The sequence below is a fragment of the Scyliorhinus canicula genome, chromosome 4 (genome assembly GCF_902713615.1).
Source record: "Scyliorhinus canicula chromosome 4, sScyCan1.1, whole genome shotgun sequence".
Taxonomy (NCBI): Eukaryota; Metazoa; Chordata; class Chondrichthyes; order Carcharhiniformes; family Scyliorhinidae; genus Scyliorhinus; species Scyliorhinus canicula.
Window position 1 is genome coordinate 221,189,421 of NC_052149.1, and position 20,977 is coordinate 221,210,397.

General features: G+C 46.1%; 1 protein-coding gene across 1 annotated transcript in view; it reads left to right on the forward strand.

The window, feature by feature from the left end:
- fat2 (FAT atypical cadherin 2) overlaps positions 1 to 20,977 on the forward strand; it is a 176,481-nt gene that overhangs the window by 45,193 nt on the left and 110,311 nt on the right. Inside the window, 2 exon segments of the mRNA XM_038796111.1 lie at positions 11,822 to 15,083; positions 17,533 to 17,847. Of these exon segments, the coding sequence (XP_038652039.1) occupies positions 11,852 to 15,083; positions 17,533 to 17,847 (3,547 nt within the window). The 5' untranslated portion in view covers positions 11,822 to 11,851.

Sequence of the window (20,977 nt, forward strand, 5' to 3'; positions counted from 1 at the left end):
ATAAACACGCAAGGGGGTGTGATAACCCTCACGAGGACATGGGGAATCACTCACGATCTCCCTCTGGGGCTCATGGAGTATGCGTTCTCATGGTAATGGCCGGCGGCCCGCCTGGCGGGGACTTGTTACCGAGTCCTTTAAATGCCGTCTCAGACCCGAACTAGTCATTCTGTTAGTTGTCCCTTCTGTTAGCTGGGGCACTTATGCTGTGCGCTGTGAGTTGCAGTTTTACCTTTCAGTTTAGATTAAATCTGTTTAAACCTTCATCTCCGTGTCTCCTGGGTTACTACAGGGAGACAGGAATAGAAGGTATTCTGATAAAGTGAGATGGGGAAGATCATAAACACTTGGTATGGATCCGTTGGGCTGAATGGATCGTTCCTACCCAGTACATTCTATGTAATTCTATGCAACTTACTGATGTTAAAAATAAGTATGTATAGGAATTTACAGGTATATATAGGTGTAGTTAGGAGTATTGGCTGATGATTACCTGCTTTGGAGTCATGTTTAAGTGTGCGTTCACGAGAACTTGCAGTCTCCAATACTATGCACAAGTGACTATTCTTTCTGTGCAGACAGTGAGGTTTGACAAGCTCTATACCCGACAGCCCTACACAGTATCACATATTGGGTAGTGCTGAGGAGGAGGAATACTAGTGATTTCTTTGCTCCGGGGATTGGGGTTGGGTGGGGTTCTGCAGCTGACTGTAGTTGCCTCAGCTGCTGCCTTGGGCTGAGATCAACTAAGCTCAGCACAAATCAGGAATTGAACCTGGGATATTCATCTTTAATGTATAGCTGCACCATACCAAATTGCCAGCATAAATAATAAATATTTTTTTAAATTAACTTTGTTTCTGTCAAAATAAAACCCACATTAAAACCAGTGTCAAGCAGAAGAACTGGTTCTGAGTCAGTTCTGGAGAACATAAATTGGAGCCAGAGGATTTATTTACTCACTGTTTAGGCAGTTGATCATAGAATAGATTCAGAAATTCGTAGACTAGTTACAATACAGAAGGAGGCCATTTGACCTGCCATATCTATGCTGGCTTTCTGAAGGGACGATTGACCAAGTGTGTCCCCCCCCCCCCCCCCCCCCCCCCCCCACCATCACGCCATAGCCCTACCCATTCTTCCTTTTCGGATAATCTCCCAATTGCCTTTTGAATTCCTTGATTGAGGCTGCCTCTGTCACACTCTCATCGAGTGCGTTCTGAATGCCACTTGCATTCAGAATTACCACTTGCAGTGCGAAAATAGTTTTCCTCATGTCACCATTGCTTCTTTTGCCAATTACCTTACATCCACGCTTCTCAATCCTACAGATGGGACAAGTTGCCCTCTACCTACGTAGTCCAGACACAATATGATTTTGAATACCTCTATTAACGCTGCTCTCAATATTCTGTTCTCCCAGGAAAAGAGTCCTGACGTCTCCAATCTTTAAGCAACTAAAGTTTGTTATCCCTGAATCATTCTTGTAAATCTCTACTGCACTCTCTCTAAAGCCTTCATGTCCTTGCTAAAGTCTGGTACCAAGAACCGGACGCAATAATTCAGTTGATGGCAAACCAGTTTGGTATATAAATTTAAGATAACTTATTTGTTTTTATATTCCATGCTCTTATTGATAAAGCTTGGGATGCCATAAGTTAATTAACTGTGCTCTCTCAAATTATCCTGCCACCTTCAATGGTTTACCCACATATACACGCAGGTCCCTCTGCTTCTCCCTTTGGAATTGTACTTTTTATTATTGGGGTGAATTCTCCGCCTCACCAGCTGCGTATTTCTCGGCGTCACACCGTCGCTGGCAGCGGGATTCTCCGTTCCCGATGCTGGTCAATGGGATTTTCCATTGTAGCCACCCCCACATCGCCGGGAAACCCGCGGGCGGGGGTGTGTTGCTGCCAGAATGGAGAATACCACCAGCGGAGAATTCACCCCATTCTCTCTCTGCGTTCTTTCTACCAAACAAAAACACTTCACACTTCTCTGTATTAAATATTCAGCTGCCATTGTCCAATAAAAACTGAAACGCGTACAACAATTAATTTCTAAGTTGACAATAGCTTCAGGGGCCCTGGTTACTCTTTTTTAAAATACTCACCTTCTTCTCCACTTTTCTGCTCCTAAATGATGTGTGTATCATGACAGAGGAACGAATGGGGAAAAAAAAATCGTAGAAAACTTAATCGGAAAGTCGTCCGGACCAGAGGCCTTACCAGCCTACATATGACCAATGCATTTTAAAATCTCGATGGGGCGTAACGGGGAGTCCACCTCACAACTCTTGATTGTTTCGACAGATGGGCAGGCTGTCCAGAAAATCAGCCACGATTGACTTGTCTGTGGGAGGCTCAGATTTATACAGGTCACAGTAGTGGGATGTAAAAGCCACATTGACCTGGAGAGGGGCAGAAATGAAGTTGCCATCTGGGTTGAGTATCTGGGCAATCTCAAGGGAGGCCGATTGGTGTTTAAGTTTGTGCGCTAAAAGATGACTGGCCTTCTCCCCATATTCGTAGAAAGTATCCCTGGAGCAGATGTGTGGCCTTATTCATGGTCAGTAGCTCAAACTGGGTCTGCAGCATTTGTCTGCTTGTATATAATTCTGGTGTGGGATTGGGTGAGTACTGGTGATCTGGCTCTAAAATGGAATCCTCCAGCCTCTTTTGTTCTAATTTCTTCATCTTTAGCACATGTTGTCTGGAAGAAATAAATCCCCACCCTAAGGACAGCCACAATGTGGAAGGGGAGATGGGGAGATGGAGTCGGGCCTATTTAATTTAATGTCATCAATAGAGGTGGACAGGCACTCGCCAACAAAGTAGTATCCAATCTCCAGAGTGGACGTTGGGTTGGGCCAGACTCCAGCAAAGATCAACAATGTGTGGGGCGTAGTCAGAAATTACAATTGCTCAGTACTGAGCTGCCACCACCAATAGGAGGAGAGCCCTATCTCGAATGAAATAGCACGGTAGCATTGTGGACAGCACAATTGCTTCACAGCTCCAGGGTCCCAGGTTCGATTCCGGCTTGATTCACTGTCTGTGCGGAGTCTGCACATCCTCCCCGTGTGTGCGTGGGTTTCCTCCGGGTGCTCCGGTTTCTCGCACAGTCCAAAGATGTGCAGGTTAGGTGGATTGGCCATGATAAATTGCCCTTAGTGTCCAAAATTGCCCTTAGTGTTGGGTGGGTTACTGGGTTATGGGGATAGGGTGGAGGTGCTGACCTTGGGTAGGGTGCTCTTTCCAAGAGCCGGTGCAGACTCGATGGGCCGAATGGCCTCCTTCTGCACTGTAAATTCTATGATTAAAAAAAATGCGAGAGTACACATGGTGAACATGAGAGAAAAAAGAGCCCCTGTCATTCAGATGCAAAAAACACCAGGGGTCCACCCTTACCCTCTGAGGCATGAAGGAAGACAAAGCCCTGGCCTCCCCCGATGGGACATAAGATTTGGGTTTTGATTGATCCAATTTTGGGTCCAGAACACAATTCAGGTTGCCTCCTAAAATAAGATGCCGTGTGTCGAGGTTCGGAGCATGGTAGCACAGTGGTTAGCATAGTCGTTTCACAGCTCCAGGATCTCAGGTTCAATTCCTGGCTTGGGACACTGTCTGTGCAGAGTCGGGCCGATTCTTTTCCGATTTTGCCTCTCCTGGGCGTTGCAAAGATGAATTAATTCTATCCAGTTGATTTCAGGGTTTTATCAAAGCGCCGGGAAAAATGGTAGAATTGTCAGGTTTTCCTGCTGTTGATAATCTTTCATCAGAACCGGTTCCTGGTGCTGGTTTCGAGAGGATTGTTAGTCGGCAAACCAGGAAAGACCCTTTCTTCCTCAAATAGTATCATGGAATCATTTACTTAAGCAGGCAGGGGCTTGGTGTGGCATTTTGTCTGAAGGACAGTACTCAACCATGTCAGTATAGAAAATATGCTCAAGTCTTGAAGTGGGCTTGAAAACCTACCTCTGAGAGGGCTGCACAGTGGCACAGTGGTTAACACTGTTGCTTCACAGCACCAGGGTCCCAGGTTCGATTCCCGGCTTGGGTCACTGTCTGTGCGGAGTTTGCACGTTGTCCCTGTGTCTACGTGGGTTTCCTCCGGGTGCTCCGGTTTCATCCCACAAGCCCCGAAAGACGTGCCGTTAGGTAACTTGAACATTCTGAGTTCTCCCGCTCTGTACCTGAGCAGGTGCCGGAATGTGGCAACTAGGGGCTTCTCACAGTTACCTCATTGCAGTGTTAACATAAGCCTACTTGTAACAATAAAGATTATTATTATTATAATATGTGTAACAATCACCCAAGCTATCTTTTCTCCACCTGTCTGCTAAAGTTCCACATTATGTCGCACATGCCTTCCTGTAACAAACCACCATTAAGCAAGAGACGGCGGCCACTGAACAATTAAAAAACAGCTGCTACAGGAATGACTGAGAGGGTAACTATATTGCCCAGTATGGACTATGTGACAAAAATTAAGAATGAATCGAATCTACATCCCTTGTGTGGAGGCCTTCAGCTGTGACAGCAATCGTAATAGCCTGTCTGTTACTGCAACAGGGTCCCCTTGAAGCTTTTAAAATCATTGAATCCCTACAGGGCAGAAGGAGGCCATTCTGCCCATCGAGTCGACACCGATCCTCAGTGTTGAAAGAGCACCCTACTTAGGCCCAGTCCCCCATACTCTGCAACCCCATCTAACATTGGACACACTAAGGGGCAATTTAGCATGGCAAATCCATCTAACCTGCATATCTTGGGACTGTGGGAAGAAACTGGTGCACCTGCAGGAAACCCACACAGACACAGGGAGAACATGCAAACTGCACACAAATAGTTACCCAAGGCCAGTATTGAACCGGAATCTCCTGCGCTGTGAGGCAGCAGTGCTAACCAATGTGCCACCATCCCGCCCTGTGATTCTTGCTGAAAAGTAGACCTGAGATAGGAACAAACTTGGCTGCAATGAGCTTCTCATTGGTGGAGAAGAGGGAGACAGGGGAAGAAAATTGCAAGAGGTGAGGCAAACATCATAATTACAAAATTAATGTATTTTTTTCCCAATTAAGATGCAATTTAGCGTGGCCAGTCCATCGACTCTGCACATCTTTGGGTTGTGGGGGTTAGACCTATGCAGACATGGGGGGAATGTGCAAACCCCACATGGACAGTGACTTGGGGCCGGGAGTGAACCCAGGCCCTCAGCGCCGCGAGGCAACAATGCTAACCACTGCGTAATCGTGCCGACCTAAAAATAATATTTTTGACTGTTTTGAGTAGAGGTCATTGTGGAGGTTATTTAAACTTGTTGAATTTGGAATCAAAACAAACCTGATAATAAAATGCATTTAAAGCTGTTTTGTTGGGTCTACCTAATGGATATTTGTTGCATCCTGTGGGTGATTAGAATGCCAGGAATGGAGTTTCCCTTTCAGCATTTCACAGCTGCTTATTGCAGTGTTTTGGTAGTGTAATGTTTATCACATTAACCTCACACGCGAAAAGTCCTTGGTTCGAAGCTGGGCAGAAAGATTTTCAGTGCCGTTTATTTCAGTGTTGGTTAGTGCTGTGATTTTGCATCTCCGCACCCCCCCGAATATGCGCCTACAGTGTCTGTGTCAAACAATTAGAGCCATTTTCACCAGCCTGTTATCAGGGGCCACAGACCCAGCCAAGGTCATTTGAGAATCGTATAACAATCCGTACCACAGAGTCATGGACAATGGAGCATTCCACACGTAGTGAGTGTGTGATTTAAATCATTGGGCACTTACTAAGGATGGGATTTTCCGGTCCTTTCCACCAGCGAGATCTTACGGTCCCACGGAAGGCAAACCCCCTACAATGCAGAAGGATTTAGCCCATCGGGTCTCCACCAAGCCTCTGAAAGAGCACGTGGTGTGGTTCGGTAACAGAACAGGAATCTGGCCAGCCGAGTGTCCATTGATCCTGCTGTTTGCTTTTCCAGCCCTCTCTTAAATGTTTGCACCACCCAGTCGGGTAGTACGGTGCTGTATTTGTGTGCCATAGCCCGTTTGCCATCCTAAATCCCAGCAACTCCTTGCAGGTAAAGGGCTCCTCATTGTCGGTGACCAACACCTTTGGGATACCATGCATGTTGAATGAGCTGTAATTTTTCAATGGTCGCCTTTGAGGTAGTTGAGACATTCGATGGTCATCGAGCCATTTCCAGGGGAGCATACTAGAATCAAGGGGAGCCTACTAGAATCAAGATTGGGTCACTGTGTGGAGTCTGCACATTCTCCCTGTGTCTGGGTGGATTTCCTCCGGGTGCTCCGGTTTCCTCCCACAAGTCCCGAAAGACTTGTTGTTCGGTAATTTGGACATTCTGAATTCTCCTTCTTCAGGGCAGCACGGTAGCACAAATGGATAGCACTATGGCTTCACAGCGCCAGGGTCCCAGGTTCGATTCCCCGTTGGGTCACTGTCTGTGCGGAGTCTGCATGTTCTCCCCATGTCTGCGTGGGTTTCCTCCGGGTGCTCCGGCTTCCTCCCACAGTCCAAAGACGTGCAGGTTAGGTGGATTGGCCATGCTAAGTTGCCCTTAGTGTCCACAAAGGTTAGGAGGGGTTATTGGGTTACGGGGATAGGGTAGAACTGTGGGCCTAAGTGGGTTGGTGCAGACTCGATGGGCCGAATGGCCTCCTTCTGCACTGTATGTTCTATGTACCCGAACAGGTGCCGGAGTTTGGTAATTAGGGAATTTTCACAGTAACCTCTTCGTAATGTTAATGTAAGCCTACTTGTGACAATAATAAAGATTGCTATTGCAAAGAACATAGATCCTTGGAAAGGACCAGCAAGGTCAGCATGTAGCACCCAAGGCTGCCCCGGCTACTCCCAAGGGTGAAGCGGTGCAGCGGGTAGAAGGTTCTGCTGTTCCTGACAAACCCTGCACTTTTGGGCCGGCCTTTCTATATCTATGTCCAGGCTCGGCTGAGGGTGAGCATCTTCATTTTCATTATGCAGGTCCCGCAAGATGGACCCCACGCAGACACGGGGAGAATGTGCAAACTCCACTTAGACAATGACCTGGGGTCGGGATCGAATCTGATTCCTCAGTGCCGGAGGCAGCTGTGCTAACAACTGCGCCACCGTGCTGTCAACTGATGGAATAGTTACATAGACATTAATACTGGACAGCATCAAAGGAGAGACCCTGGCAATTTGTCTCCCTAACCCAGCATTTTTGAGACCAATTTCAATGCACCTAACTCAGTACAGATGAGGACTCAAATCTGGAATCTTCCATCTATTCTATAATCCCTTTCAGGAAATAGAGCCCCTGAACCAATGATCCAGTTAGATAGCTCTGATGATTAATTCTAATTTAACAACGTTTTTCATCAATCATAATGGGGTCGGCTGTTGATGGTGTTCAGATTTGTTGCTGGCAAGAAAAGCAGGGAAAGAAAGCCGATTCCCAGTTCCGATAACATTGTGCAGCCATGCACACCATGGCTGGGTTGGCAAAGAGTCATAAATGAAGGGGAGGCAGGCCTCAAACTAGCATCCAGGTCCTGGGAGGAGCATCACTGAATGAGATGATTGATCTCCAATCTGCATCACTCAAAGAAGCTTCGGAAATGAGATGCACTGTACAATTGTCAGGAAATAATTAACATCCTGTTACATCCTGAATGATTGGCTAACTTTGTTTCAGGTGTCCTGAGCTTTTTTAAGGAGCACATAAAATATGCCTTGTTGCATTCCAGTATTTGTTCAGATTAGTTCAGGCATGAGGGCAAAGCTTCTATGAACAACTGCTGTCTGCACACTTGACCTTTGAGGTTGAACACAAGAGCAACATTCAGGGTGCTATTAAGTTTCTGGCATGTACCAACAATGGCGAATCACAGGAATCAGCTAAAATGCTACTAAAGATGAACTTGTGTCGTACATTGATGATGGACATGCGTTGTACAGTGATATCGTGTCTGTTATATTCACTTAAATGCCCTAAATGTAATTCTTTTTTTACATCCGCCTGTCACATAATTAAAAAGAAAGGAAATATTAATCATGGCTTACGATCAAAAGGTGAAGACACGCCGTGAATGGTAGTACAAAACGGACATGATATCACATCAGCCACCTGTTATAGAAACTCTCGCCTAATACTCAATTCCATTGGTGTCAATGAAGTTGAATGCCTGAGGGAATAATGAAGGACCAAAGTAGTAACGTCCATCCCAGGCCACCACCCAGATGTATTTCTACCCCTACATCCAGGATGGTTTCATTGGTGCCTGCAACCCTTACAAGCTTCAGTACTGATGTTGCCATTTTGCCGTGATATTTGTGGGGCGTGGAGTTGCCGGGTGAGAAGTTGATAGTGGTGAAGAGTGAGCGATTTTTGTTCCCACTTGTATTAAAAAGAAGGGGTGGTAGATAAAGGCCAGAATTAAGTGACCTGCACTTGGATCAACCTAACCACTGGGGTTGGGATTTTTGGATGGATTTTCATCCAGATTTCTCATCAGAAAGAAGCTGAGAGCCGCAGACAGATTTGAGTCAAAATTTGGAGTTAAGCCCCAGCAGCTGTAAGTTCGGAGGCAGCCGTTTGCAGCAATGACTGACAGGGATGTTGTCAGTGAATGCTGAGAGACGTTTTGGCGACTATTGGAGGGGTTGCCTGTGGGTTTTGTACCTTAAAGCCTTTGAAACGTGGTTGCTGTTGCAGGCTTCTCAAGCAGGATACTAAGATTTAGATTTATTATCACATGTACCGAGCTATAGTGAAAAGTATTGTTCTGCGCACAGTCCAGGCAGATCGCTGCACACATGATAACATAGAACATACGATAATGCACAATGTAAGTACAAACATAAATATCGGGTGAAGCATATGGAGTGTAGTGCTACAACTGTGGGGAGGTTGCTGAGAAAGATCAGTTCAGTCCATAAGGGGGCCATTCAGGACTCTGGTACTGTATCAGAGGGGAAGAAGCTGTTTTGAATCTATTGGTACGTGTTCTCAAACGTTTGCATCTTCTGCCCAATGGAAGAGGATGGAAGAGAGAATTACCCGGGTGGGAGTTTTTTTTTGATTATGCTGCCCGCTTTCCCAAGGCAGAGGGAGATGTGGACAGAGTCAATGGATGGGATGCGGGCTCGCGTGGTGGACTGACGTGTGTTCACGACTGTCTGTAATTTCTTACGGTCTTGGGTCGAACAGCTGCCATACTAGGCTGTGTTGCAGCCAGATAGGATGGTAAAAATTGGTGAGAGTCATTGTGGACATGCCAAATTTCCTTAGTTTCCTGAGGAAGTATAGGCGCTGTTGTGCTTTCTTGGTCAGAGCGTCAACATGGGTGGATCAGGACAGATTGTTGGTGATATGTACACCGAGGAATTTGAAGCTGGCAACCATCTCCACCTCGGCACCATTGATGTAGATTTGGGGCATGGATGACACTTCGCTTCCTTAAGTCGATGACCAGCTTTTTGACATTGAGGGAGAGATTGTTCTCATTGCACTTGCTGATCTACGTTATATTTGTGGTGCCATATGTACCTTTCCTTTAAGGTGCTGCAACAGGCCCTTTTACTATGCATTTTTCCCACCTCCAAGTCAGCAAGCTATATTAACGATGTAGGTAGATATGATACATTATAGTGAGAGCCCAGGGCTGAAATTCAGTCGGCACTCTGACTCCTCTGGGCTTCCTTACTTTATGGCCATTAACCATCCATTTCATACAAAGATTCTATACTTTTCACTATCTGGACATTTAGCCTTCCTGTTTCGCTTGCAAGCTTATTTTTATAAAATTGTCTTCATTCTCTTACCTACTCAGAAACTTATCTCTAATTGGTCCCCATAAAATGTGGCTGTCAGTTATTGCTGGTGTACTTGCAACATTAAACTGTTTAGAAAGCTTCTGAGAGACACGGTATTCTGCCCACCCACGCCGGGTGGGAGAATCGCCAGGGCGCCGCGTGAATCAAGCCATGCCGCTCTGACCCACCCCCCCCCCCCCCCCAAAACGAGCGCCGCGCGAATTGCGCCGGGCCACTCGGAGAATTGCCGCAAACGGAGAGCGGCGATTCTCCGGCCCGGAGGGGCCAAGTAGCCGCTCCGACACGACGGGTTCCGTCTGGTGCTGTCCACCTCTGGTCGCTGCTGGCGGGAACTGTGCGGGAACGCTGGGGGAGGGGGAGCGGCATGTGGGGGCGGGGGGTCGGGGGGGGGGGAAGAGTGGCTCCTTCACTGGGAGGGAGCCTCCGATTGGGTGTGGCCCATGATCGGGGCCCACCGATTGGCGGGCCGGCCTCTCCGCCCCTGGGCCTACCTCCTTCCGCGGCTGGCCCCAGAACACTGGCACAATGTTGGTGAGGGGCCAGCGTGCGTAAGAAGTTTCCCGCGCATGCGCAGGATGGCGTGGCCCAACTGCGCAGGAATGAGCTGCCCCAACTGTGCATGCGCGGGTTGGCGCCGTGTAGGGATGCTGGAGTGGCATGAGCCACTCCAACGCCGTGCTGGCCCCCTGTGGGGGCCAGAATAAGTCATGCCCGGGACCTGTTTGCGCCGTCGTGAAACGCGACGGCGTTTATGATGGCCCGGGGACTTAGTCCCAGGAGCGGAGAATGCTGCCCAGGAGGCATCCCAAGCTCTCCTACACTCTAAAATCAGTAGATTGTCATTTCAGGGAACAGGCTAGTTTCAGGAAAGCTGGATCAGCCCCGGTTCTTACGCGTTCTCACTAAGAGGATACGTAACCTCAGTAACATGAATAGATTAGAGAGATTGGGACTGTTTTCCTTGGAGAAGAGAGGGCTGAGAGGGGATTTATTAAAGGTATTCAAAATCATGATGGGTATGAAAGGCACAGTGACCCACTGGTAGAAGGATCGAGGGTCAGAGGGCCCAGATTTAAGGTAGTTGGCAAAAGAAGCAATGGCAACATGAGGAAAACAATTTTTCATGTAGCACGTGGTTGGGATCTAGAATGCACTGCTTGAGAATATGGTTGAGGTAGAATCAATCGAGGCATTTGAGAAGGAATTGGATTGTTACCTGAAAAGTAAGGATGTGCAGGGGTATGAGGAGAAGGCAGGGAAGTGGCTCTCGGAGAATTGCTCTGTCAGAAAGCAAACACAGATACAATGGGTCAAATGGCCTCCTGTGCTGAAACCATTCCATGATTAAATGATTCTAGGTGGAAGACACCATAAAGATAATGCACCAATGTACAGGAGACAATATCAGCAAAAACATGTAACTAAAAAATGCATGGAGAGCAGAAACTGCATGAGGAATAGAACAAAATTAGTACTTAGAGGGAGAGGGAACTAAGAGAAGAAAAAGTGAGGAGAGGACCAGAAACCATGGAGTGGACTGGAAGACAAATAAGAATGACTGAGTAGCATCATATATTATTTTTCCAAATGGATTAGCTTCCAGGATTCAAACCTCTTGGTACTGTGTTTCTAGGACATACGTATGTCAACATATCATACTTAAAATGATGGGAGCTAAAATGGGCCATTTTATTTTCTCACGTTTAATGTGGACTGGTAAGACATTTTTACAATCAGCTTATGAGAACATTAATATTGGGATTCCCTGCTGTCATCACTGATTAAAATCCAATATAAACTTGCTGGATTTCCTAAGGCCAGACAGCGAGAGATCAGGGTATCCAGGTTCAACCTAGGTTCAAAGATGAGCTTTGAAATGTAAAACGGAGTATGGAGTTTATTTGTACCTTTTCTGGTGCTTTAAATGTTAGGATCTTGTGGTCATCAGGAGCTAATCATTTTCAATGGTCTTCCTACAGATTTTAAGAAGATAGCCAATGTGATGAACCATGGCATTCAAAAGTTTACAACTTATAGCACTTTTGGTGATGTTTGGCATTTCCGAAGAGCATCTGGAGAAACCGCACATCTCACCTTTCCAATTCACCCACCATGTTTACAACGCTACTATCTACGAAAATTCCGCCCCCAAGACTTACGTGGAAAGTAGTGTAAAAATGGGCATTCAGATTATAGAGGCTATTGACAACATTAAATACAAAATTGTTTCTGGAGACAATATGAACGTTTTCAAAGCAGAGGAATACTTTGTGGGTGATTTCTGCTTTTTGCGCATAAGGACCAGAAGTTCCAACATGGCTGTTTTAAACAGAGAAGTAAAGGATCATTATCTCCTGACAGTTCAGGCACTTGACGGGACATTTCAACATGAAGCATGGACCAAGGTGATGATCCAGATCCTTGATAAAAATGACTTGCGTCCTCTATTTTCACCATTGTCATACACTGTCTCCATAACAGATGATGCCCCATTGAGATCCAGTGTTGCCAGAATCACCGCGACAGATGCTGATGTTGGAAGCAATGCGGCATTTTACTATGCTTTCAAAGACAGGGCTGATATGTTTGCCATAAATCCCAGTAGCGGCGTTGTCACATTGGCAGGAAGCCTGAATTACACAACTTTTAAGCAATATAGGCTGGAAATCTTGGCAGTGGACCGCATGGTGAAGTTATTCGGAGGTAGTGGGATTGGCAGTGTGGCAAAGCTGACTGTCAATGTAGAGCGGGCTGGCATCAGAGCGCCAGGAATTCTGTCTGTACATCTCACCTCTCCTGGAAAGGACTATGATGCAACACGTGCCATTATCACAGTCGAGGAAGGAGTAGATGCAGTGGACATTGTGGATGGGGATCCAGCTCACCATTTTAATGTGATACCATTCTACCAAGGCAGTCGGGAGTTCAAGCTACTATATATCAAGGAGGAAAATTGGGTAGACAATTCCCTGGGCTATAACTTGGCTCTGCAAGCTAAAGATAAGAGCAACCCAACTAACCATTCACCAATAAAAATTATCCATGTACCAGCAAAGTGGCCTGAAACCTTAAAGTTTGAGGAAGATCGTTATAAGGTTAGATTGCCTGAGTTTGCACCACCAAATACTCCTGTTCTATTGGTTAGAGCTCAACCTAACCTTCCGAATCAGACTTATTACCTGGAGCATAAGCACGGCAGTACAAAATTCAGGATAAATCCTCGAACTGGTCTCATTACTACTGCTACTGCAATGGATTTTTTGGAACAATCCCACTTTGAATTAAAAGTAAAGGCCAGTATTGGTCAGATCTCAGCCAATATCATTATTGATCTCATCGACACCAATAATAATGCTCCAGAGTTCAGAGCATCTTCATACCAAGGGAGTATTGATGAGAATGCACAAATTGGAACAAGTATCTTAACAGTCAACGCAACTGATAAAGACCAAGGTGAAAATGGTTATGTGACATACAGCATTGCCAATGCAGGTCCTGTCCCCTTCAGCATTCATCCATTTACAGGAACCATTGTGACATCTGAGAACCTGGACTATGAACTTATGCAGCGAGTGTACCATCTACGGGTTTGGGCCTCTGACTGGGGCTCACCATATCACTATGAAGTGGAAGTCCCTGTCACAATTTACTTGAAGAATCTGAATGACAATGAACCACTGTTTGAGAAGAACAATTGTCATGGCAATGTTTCAAGGAATCTCACCGTTGGTCACCTCATCACCACTGTGTCAGCAGTGGATGCAGATGAACTGCAAGGAATCCGATATGAGCTTTCGTCTGGTAATGAACTCGATTTCTTTGATCTCAATCCAATTTCTGGTACACTAATGTTGAAGCGCCCCTTAACTTACAGTCCTGCCCGCATGATCTCATTTTTTAATCTTAAAATCACAGCTACAGATGGAGAGAACTATGCTTCCACTATAGATGTAAACCTCACTGTTACAGATCGCCTGAAAATGGTCAATATGCGCTGTAACGACACTGGAGCAATTAAAAAGCTTGCAGAGATTCTTCTGCTTTCTGTTAAACCACATTATCAACCTCAAGATGAAGATTCATTCTCTTATATCCACATCGTCAATGCCCACTCTCCACAATTTGATATTCATTTTCCAAACTCCATCGACGTAATCGAGAGCATTCCAGTAGATTCAACCATCTTGAATATTCATGCTATGGATCCTGACTCTGGTTTCAATGGCAAGATGGTCTATGTGATCTCGGATGGGAATGAAGACAGCAGCTTTGTTGTAGAGATGGAGACTGGGGTGCTGAAAGTTGTGTTACCCTTAGATCATGAAACAACAAGTCTTTACACTTTAAACATTACAATTTATGATCTTGGAAAACCTCAGAAATTTTCTTGGAGGCTGTTGACAGTGCATGTGCTGGATGCAAATGATAATAAACCAAAATTTTTTCAGGATAGTTATTCAGCAATAATACGTGAAAATGAGGAGCTTGGGACGCCTATAGCCCAGGTAAAGGCTAAAGATAATGATGTGGGAGATAATGGAGAAATAAAATACTCACTTCTAAGTGGTACCAAAACATTTTCCATTGACAAAGATTCAGGCATAGTGCATGTTTCTGGCACATTAGATCGAGAACTTCATCCAATGTATGTTCTGAAAATTGAAGCCAGAGATCAGGCTCGACAAGAGCCTCAACTATTCTCAACTGTCGATCTAACAGTAATCATAGAAGATGTAAATGATAACCCACCTCAGTTTGTCCCATCTCGCTACAGGGTGAGAGTTCCTGAAGATATTCCAGTAGGAACTGTCATAGTATGGCTTGAGGCCTACGATCCAGATCTAGGACTGGGAGGTGAAGTGAAATATAGCCTGATAACAACTGGAGAAAATGCATTCAGAATTGACAGACAAGTAGGAGCTATCCGCACCAATAAGCAATTAGACTTTGAAAGTAAGAATTTTTATAATCTAACAGCTCATGTGATTGACAGTGGAAAACCCCATTCTCTGAGCTCCACCTGTTATGTGGAAATCGAAGTGATTGACGTCAATGAAAACCTGCATCGACCACACTTCTCCTCCTTTGTGTTTAAAAGCTCTGTCAGTGAAGGAGTCCCTGTGGGAACCTCAGTGATAACACTCACTGCTCAAGATGAAGACAGCGGAAATGATGGTACGATTCGATATTCGATCAAGGGTGGAACAGGTCTTGGATTCCTCACCATTAATGAAAATACAGGTAAGAACATGAGCAGAAATTCTGATGGGTGTCATATTGTTCTGATTCCATAAAACTCCAATGGATTGTATGATTCGTATTATTGAATGTTTGAGGATTGAGACTTTTTAAAGAATTTCATGTAAAATAAATTTGTAAAATTTAGTGTGTAAAATAAAGTCTAAACATATTGCAGATTAGAGTCATAGGGCAGGATTTTCCGGTGACAGAGGCAGCCCGCCATTAGTCAAACGTGAGATCTTCCGGTGCCACCGAAGTCCAAGGGGTTTTGTGTGACCTGCACCCTCCAGCACCTGGGAACCCATCATGGGGGGGGAAGGGTTGCCATTGGTGGGACTGGAAGATGCTACTGGCAGGAAGGATCCAATCATAGAGTCGTGACTGCACATGGGAGGTTATTCAGCTCCTCAAGTCAATGCCGGCTCTCCATTGAGAAATCTAGCCAGTCCCATTCTTCTGCTGAATTGCTGAATTCTCATAGCCCTGCAAGTTTCCGTCAAGTACCCATCGAGTCTCATTTTGAAATCATTAATCACCTGAGCTTCCACCTCATCACCATTTCCTGTGTACATCTCCCCTGCATTTCTTGCCAAGAACGTTAAAACCGCGGGGGAAATTCTCTGGCCTCCCCACGGCGTTTTCTTGCGGCCGGGAGGTGGTGCTCCATCCTCTGGTTCCATTGCTGTCAATGGGATTTCCCATTGATCCCACATCCCGCCGCTTGGAAACCCACCGGTACAGGTGCGCCATTGGCAGGACCAGAGGATCCCACTGGCGTGAATAGCCGGAGAATTCTGACCTGTGTTGCCCCCCATACCAACCCAGCCTTGTAACATCAGCTAATGTAAGAAAAAATGGGCGGATTTAAAAAAGAAAATTCCCTCATGAATGAATGTTAATGAGTCAATTTTCTTCTACCAACTGCAGAGGACCTTCTTGTAAGCTTAGAAAATAATTCTATGTTGATGAGGTCTTGGTGTTAATCCTGAGAGATCAAGAAACAAATATTAATTCTGAGTGACTAACACACAAATACAGAGTGCATATATTGCTGAGTTTGAATATATGTTCATCTTAATGAGTTGTCATGAGAAATATCAACAGATTGAAGTTTGGTCAGTTTGAAACTTTGAAAATTGGCAGAGCGATGTGTAATGGGCAGATGAATCAATATTATCTGCTTCACACTACCACCCAAAGTTAAAATTACACCCAATTGCCCTCAAATCAGAGGAAGAGTACAGAAACTTTAAAAACATTTTTTTGAATCCCATTCTCAAAATTACAAAGCCAACGGGCAGAGTGGACAGGGCAAACCCTAAATCCATCTCATTGCTTGCTCCAAAACGCAATTCAATTCAAATTGAAACCAATTTATTGTCTCCACAAGAGAGACGTACAAGATCCAAGCAGACAAGAAAAGGCATTGTGCCTCATCTTGGGCTTGATCTGACGCTTAATTTCAGCCAAAAGACCGAGAAGTGATGAAGAATAGAATAACAATAATTACAAATTTACTGAATATGCTTTACTGGGGAAACGTGCCACTATCTAAAAACGTAAAAAAATCTGTTTAGCACTTCATTGCTACTTGATAAAACATTTGAAAATCTGTCAGTATGATTTGTGGTTTGAAAATAGTAAATTTGGACATGGAACACTCTATTGTGATACCTAAGTTCATAGTAAATACAGTGAATAGCTATGGCCCCAGTGCAGATCCCTGTGTGACATCACCAGTTATTTCCTTCCAATATGAATGCATACCCATTCTCCCTACTCTCTATCTTCACCTATCTCCTAACCATGCCAATATTTTGCCTTCAATTCAGTAAAATGAGTATTTATTTGAAAAGATGATAAAAAGCTAGTTCTGACACAATTCTGGAAGTATCCTTGCTAAAAACGATTCTATTCCCATTTTGACTTTCTTGGACGTACCTTCCCCTCCTTCACCACCTCATTCTCTGTGAGAATTGAAACCAATGAATTGTGGGACTTTTCAGAGTTCCACATTTACCGTACTTGGTCATGGAGAGGACCATTGCTTCTTGCATATTTGTCAATTCTGTAAGGCTCACATATGCATTGTGTCAGAATACATGATTAGCCTGGTGAATTTCATGGGAATGTTGATAGTCTGTTCTTTGCTCTATGCCATAGAGTCTATGGTAAGTCACTAACAATGTAGTCTGGAGTGATTTTAAGAGGACAGTTTTAATATAACCCAATAATTGGAAAATGTTCATGATCAGGTGAACCAATATTGTACCTGAATCCCATGGACTTTCCAACCCTGTGAATTAAGTTAAAATTACCCGATAATTGTGCATCACATAACACCTGAGTTGCTTGCATGTTTTTCAGGATAACAGAAACTTGTATTGATGGTAAATCATAAGGCAAAAACAAAAACCCGTCATTAAAGTTAATTTCCTTTCGATTACAGGAACAATACAGACTGTGGAACTCCTTGACCGTGAAAGATGGCCCCACTATTGGCTGACAGTTCTTGCTACGGATTTAGGTGCCGTTCCTTGGGTCACTTCAACTGAAGTCTTCATCAAAGTTTTAGATGTTAATGATAATCCTCCTCAGACCACAGCACCTGTTTACTATACCTCAATCAGTGAAAACTCCCAGAAAGATAAACCTGTTCTTCGCATCGACGCACATGACCGTGATTCCAGTTCGCAGGGTCAGCTGACCTTCAGGATCACTGGTGAAAACCCAAGAGGATTCTTCGCTATTAACCCAAAGACTGGTATGTTAATACGTTGTGAAACTATCACTTTTGAAAGTTTAATATTTATTGTGTTTTCTTTGCTTCTGCTGCCAAAATGAGTGAAGATCTGGGCCTATGTTTGTCAACAGGACAAAAAAATATTTATTTGGTTGTTCTTGGGTAGTACTGCTTTTGATGAGGTATTTTTCCTTTAAATTTCTGGTCATTTCTTTTTTTTTTTAACAGACAATTTTATTGAGGTATTTTTGGCATTGTAAACAGTAACAATATACATTAGTGTGGAGATACCAATTACAAAAAACATAGTGCAAATAACAGTACCACTCTCGCAAATAGACCAGCCTATTCTTCCCCCCTACTCCACCCTCCTCCACCACCCCCGCTGACGACTAGTTCCCTACGAAGAAGTCGATGAATGGTTGCCACCTCCGGGCGAACCCCGATAGTGATCCTCGTAAGGTGAACTTGATTTTCTTCCAAGCCGAGAAAGCTTGCCATGTCCGACAGCCATACTTCGGTCCTTGGGGGCTTTGAGTCCCTCCAGGCCAACAGTATTCGTCACCGGGCTATCATGGAAGCAAAGGCCACAACGTCGGCCTCTATTCCCTCCTGGACCCCCGGGTCTTCTGACACCCCAAAAATCGCCATCTCTGGACTCATCGCCACCCTTGTTTTCAGTACCCGGGATATGACGTCCGCAAATCTCTGCCAGTATCCCCTGAGTTTTGGACACGACCAGAACATGTGGACATGGTTCGCTGGTCCTCCCCCACATCTAGCACACTTGTCCTCTAGCCCAAAGAATTTGCTCATCCGGGCCACCGTCATGTGGGCCCGGTGAACCAACTTGAACTGAATCAGGCTGAGCCTGGCACATGTTGTGGTTGCATTTACCCTCCTCAGAGCGTCTGCCCATACGCCTCCCTCCAACTCCCCACCAAGCTCCTCCTCCCACTTGAGTTTCAGTTCCTCGGTCCCTGTGTCCTCCGCTCCCATAAGCGCCTTATAAATATCCGAGACTCTAACCTCTCCTACCTCACCCCCGGAAACTACCCTGCCCTGGATCCCCCTTGGTGGAAGGCGTGGAAAGGACGGGACCTGTCTACGGACGAAATCCCGGACATGCAAGTACCAAAGGTCATCCTCCCTCGCCAGCCCGAACTTTTCCTCCAGCGCCCTCATGTTCGCGAAGCTCCCTTCCAGGAACAAGTCGCCCATCCTTCTCACCTCCGCCACGCTCAAAACCCGCCATCCATCTTCCCCAGGACAAATCGGTGGTTGTCACATATTGAGGACCAGACCGACGCTCCCACTTCCCCCGCATGCTTCCTCCATTGACCCCAAATCCGCAGAGCCGCCACCACTATAGGGCTGGTGTAGTACCTGGCCGGCGGGAGCGGCAGGGGAGCCGTGACCAGGGCTGCCAAGCTGGTGCCCCTGCACGAAGCAGCCTCCACCCACTCCCGAACCGACCCCGTACCCACCATCCATTTCCTTATAAAAGCAAATTACTGCGGATGCTGGAATCTGAAACAAAAGGGCTAACGTTTCGAGTCCGATGACTCTTTGTCAAAGAATCATCAGACTCGGAACGTTAGCTCTTTTCTCTCCCCACAGATGCTACCAGGCTTGCTGAGATTTTCCAGCATTGTCCCTTTCGATCCATTTCCTTATCATGGCTATGTTAGCCGCCCAGTAGTAGTTGCTGAGGTTCGGCAACGCCAGCCCTCCCTCGCTACGGTTCCGTTCCAGCATCCCCCTCTTTACCCGCGGGGACTTCCCCGCCCAAACAAATCACAGGATGATTTTATTGATTCTTTTAAAGAAGGACCCCGGAATGAAAATAGGGAGACACTGAAAAATAAACAGGAATCTCAGGAGGATCGACATCTTCACCGTCTGTACTCTCCCGGCTAGTGACAGCGGGAGTGCATCCCACCTCCGAAACTCACTTCTCATTTGCTCTACCAGCCTGGACAAGTTCAACTTATGCATCTTACCCCAGTCGCGCGCCACTTGTATCCCTAGATACCTAAAACTTTCCCCAACCAGCCTAAATGGTAGCTCCCTCAGCCTATTCTCCTGACCCCTCGCCTGCACCACAAGCATCTCGCTTTTTGCCATGTTCAACTTGTAGCCCGAAAACCGGCCAAATTCCCCTGGGATTTCCATAATCCCGTCCATCCCTACGGCTGGATCTGACACATACAAAAGCAGATCATCCGCATAGAGCGAGACCTTGTGTTCTATCCCCCCCCCCCCTGACCATTCCCTTCCATCCCCTTGCCGCTCTCAGAGCAATTGCCAGCAGTTCTATGGCCAACGCAAACAGCAGTGGAGAGAGGGGGCATCCCTGTCTTGTCCCGTGGTGTAGTCTAAAATACTCAGATGTCGTCCTGTTCACCCCTACACTAGCCTCCGGGGCCTGATATAGCAGTTTAACCCAGTCCACAAAGCCCTCTCCAAACCCAAACCGTCCCAGCACCTCCCATAAATAGTCCCACTCCACCCGGTCAAAAGCCTTGTCGGCATCTATTGCCACCACTACCTCCACCTCTCTGCCCTCCAGGGGCATCATAATCACATTGAGTAGCCTTCTTAGATTGGCTACCAGCTGCCTGCCCTTAACAAACCCCGTTTGGTCCTCCACAATCACGTCCGGTACGCAGTCCTCGATTCTGGACGCCAGGATCTTGGCCAGCAGTTTAGCGTCTACATTAATCAGGGAGATTGGCCTATAGGACCCACAAACCTCTGGATCCTTATCCCGTTTTAATATCAGCGAGATGGTGGCTTGCAACATCGTCGGGGGTAGCACCCCATTGTCCCTCGCCTCGTTAAACATCCTAACCAGCACCGACCCAAGTATACCCGCAAACTTTTTGTAGAACTCCACTGGATACCCATCCGGCCCCGGGGCTTTACCCGACTGCACGGCCTTCAGGCCCCCCATTACTTCTTCAGCTCTAATCGGGGCCCCCAGTCCCTCTACCACCCCCCTGCCCACCTTTGGGAAGGTCAGCCCATCTAAGAAGCACCTCATCCCCTCCGGTCCCGTGGGGGGTTCCGAGGTATACAGCTTACTGTAAAAGTCCCTGAATACCCTGTTCAATCCTGCCGGGTCTCCCACCCGGTCCCCTGCCCCGTC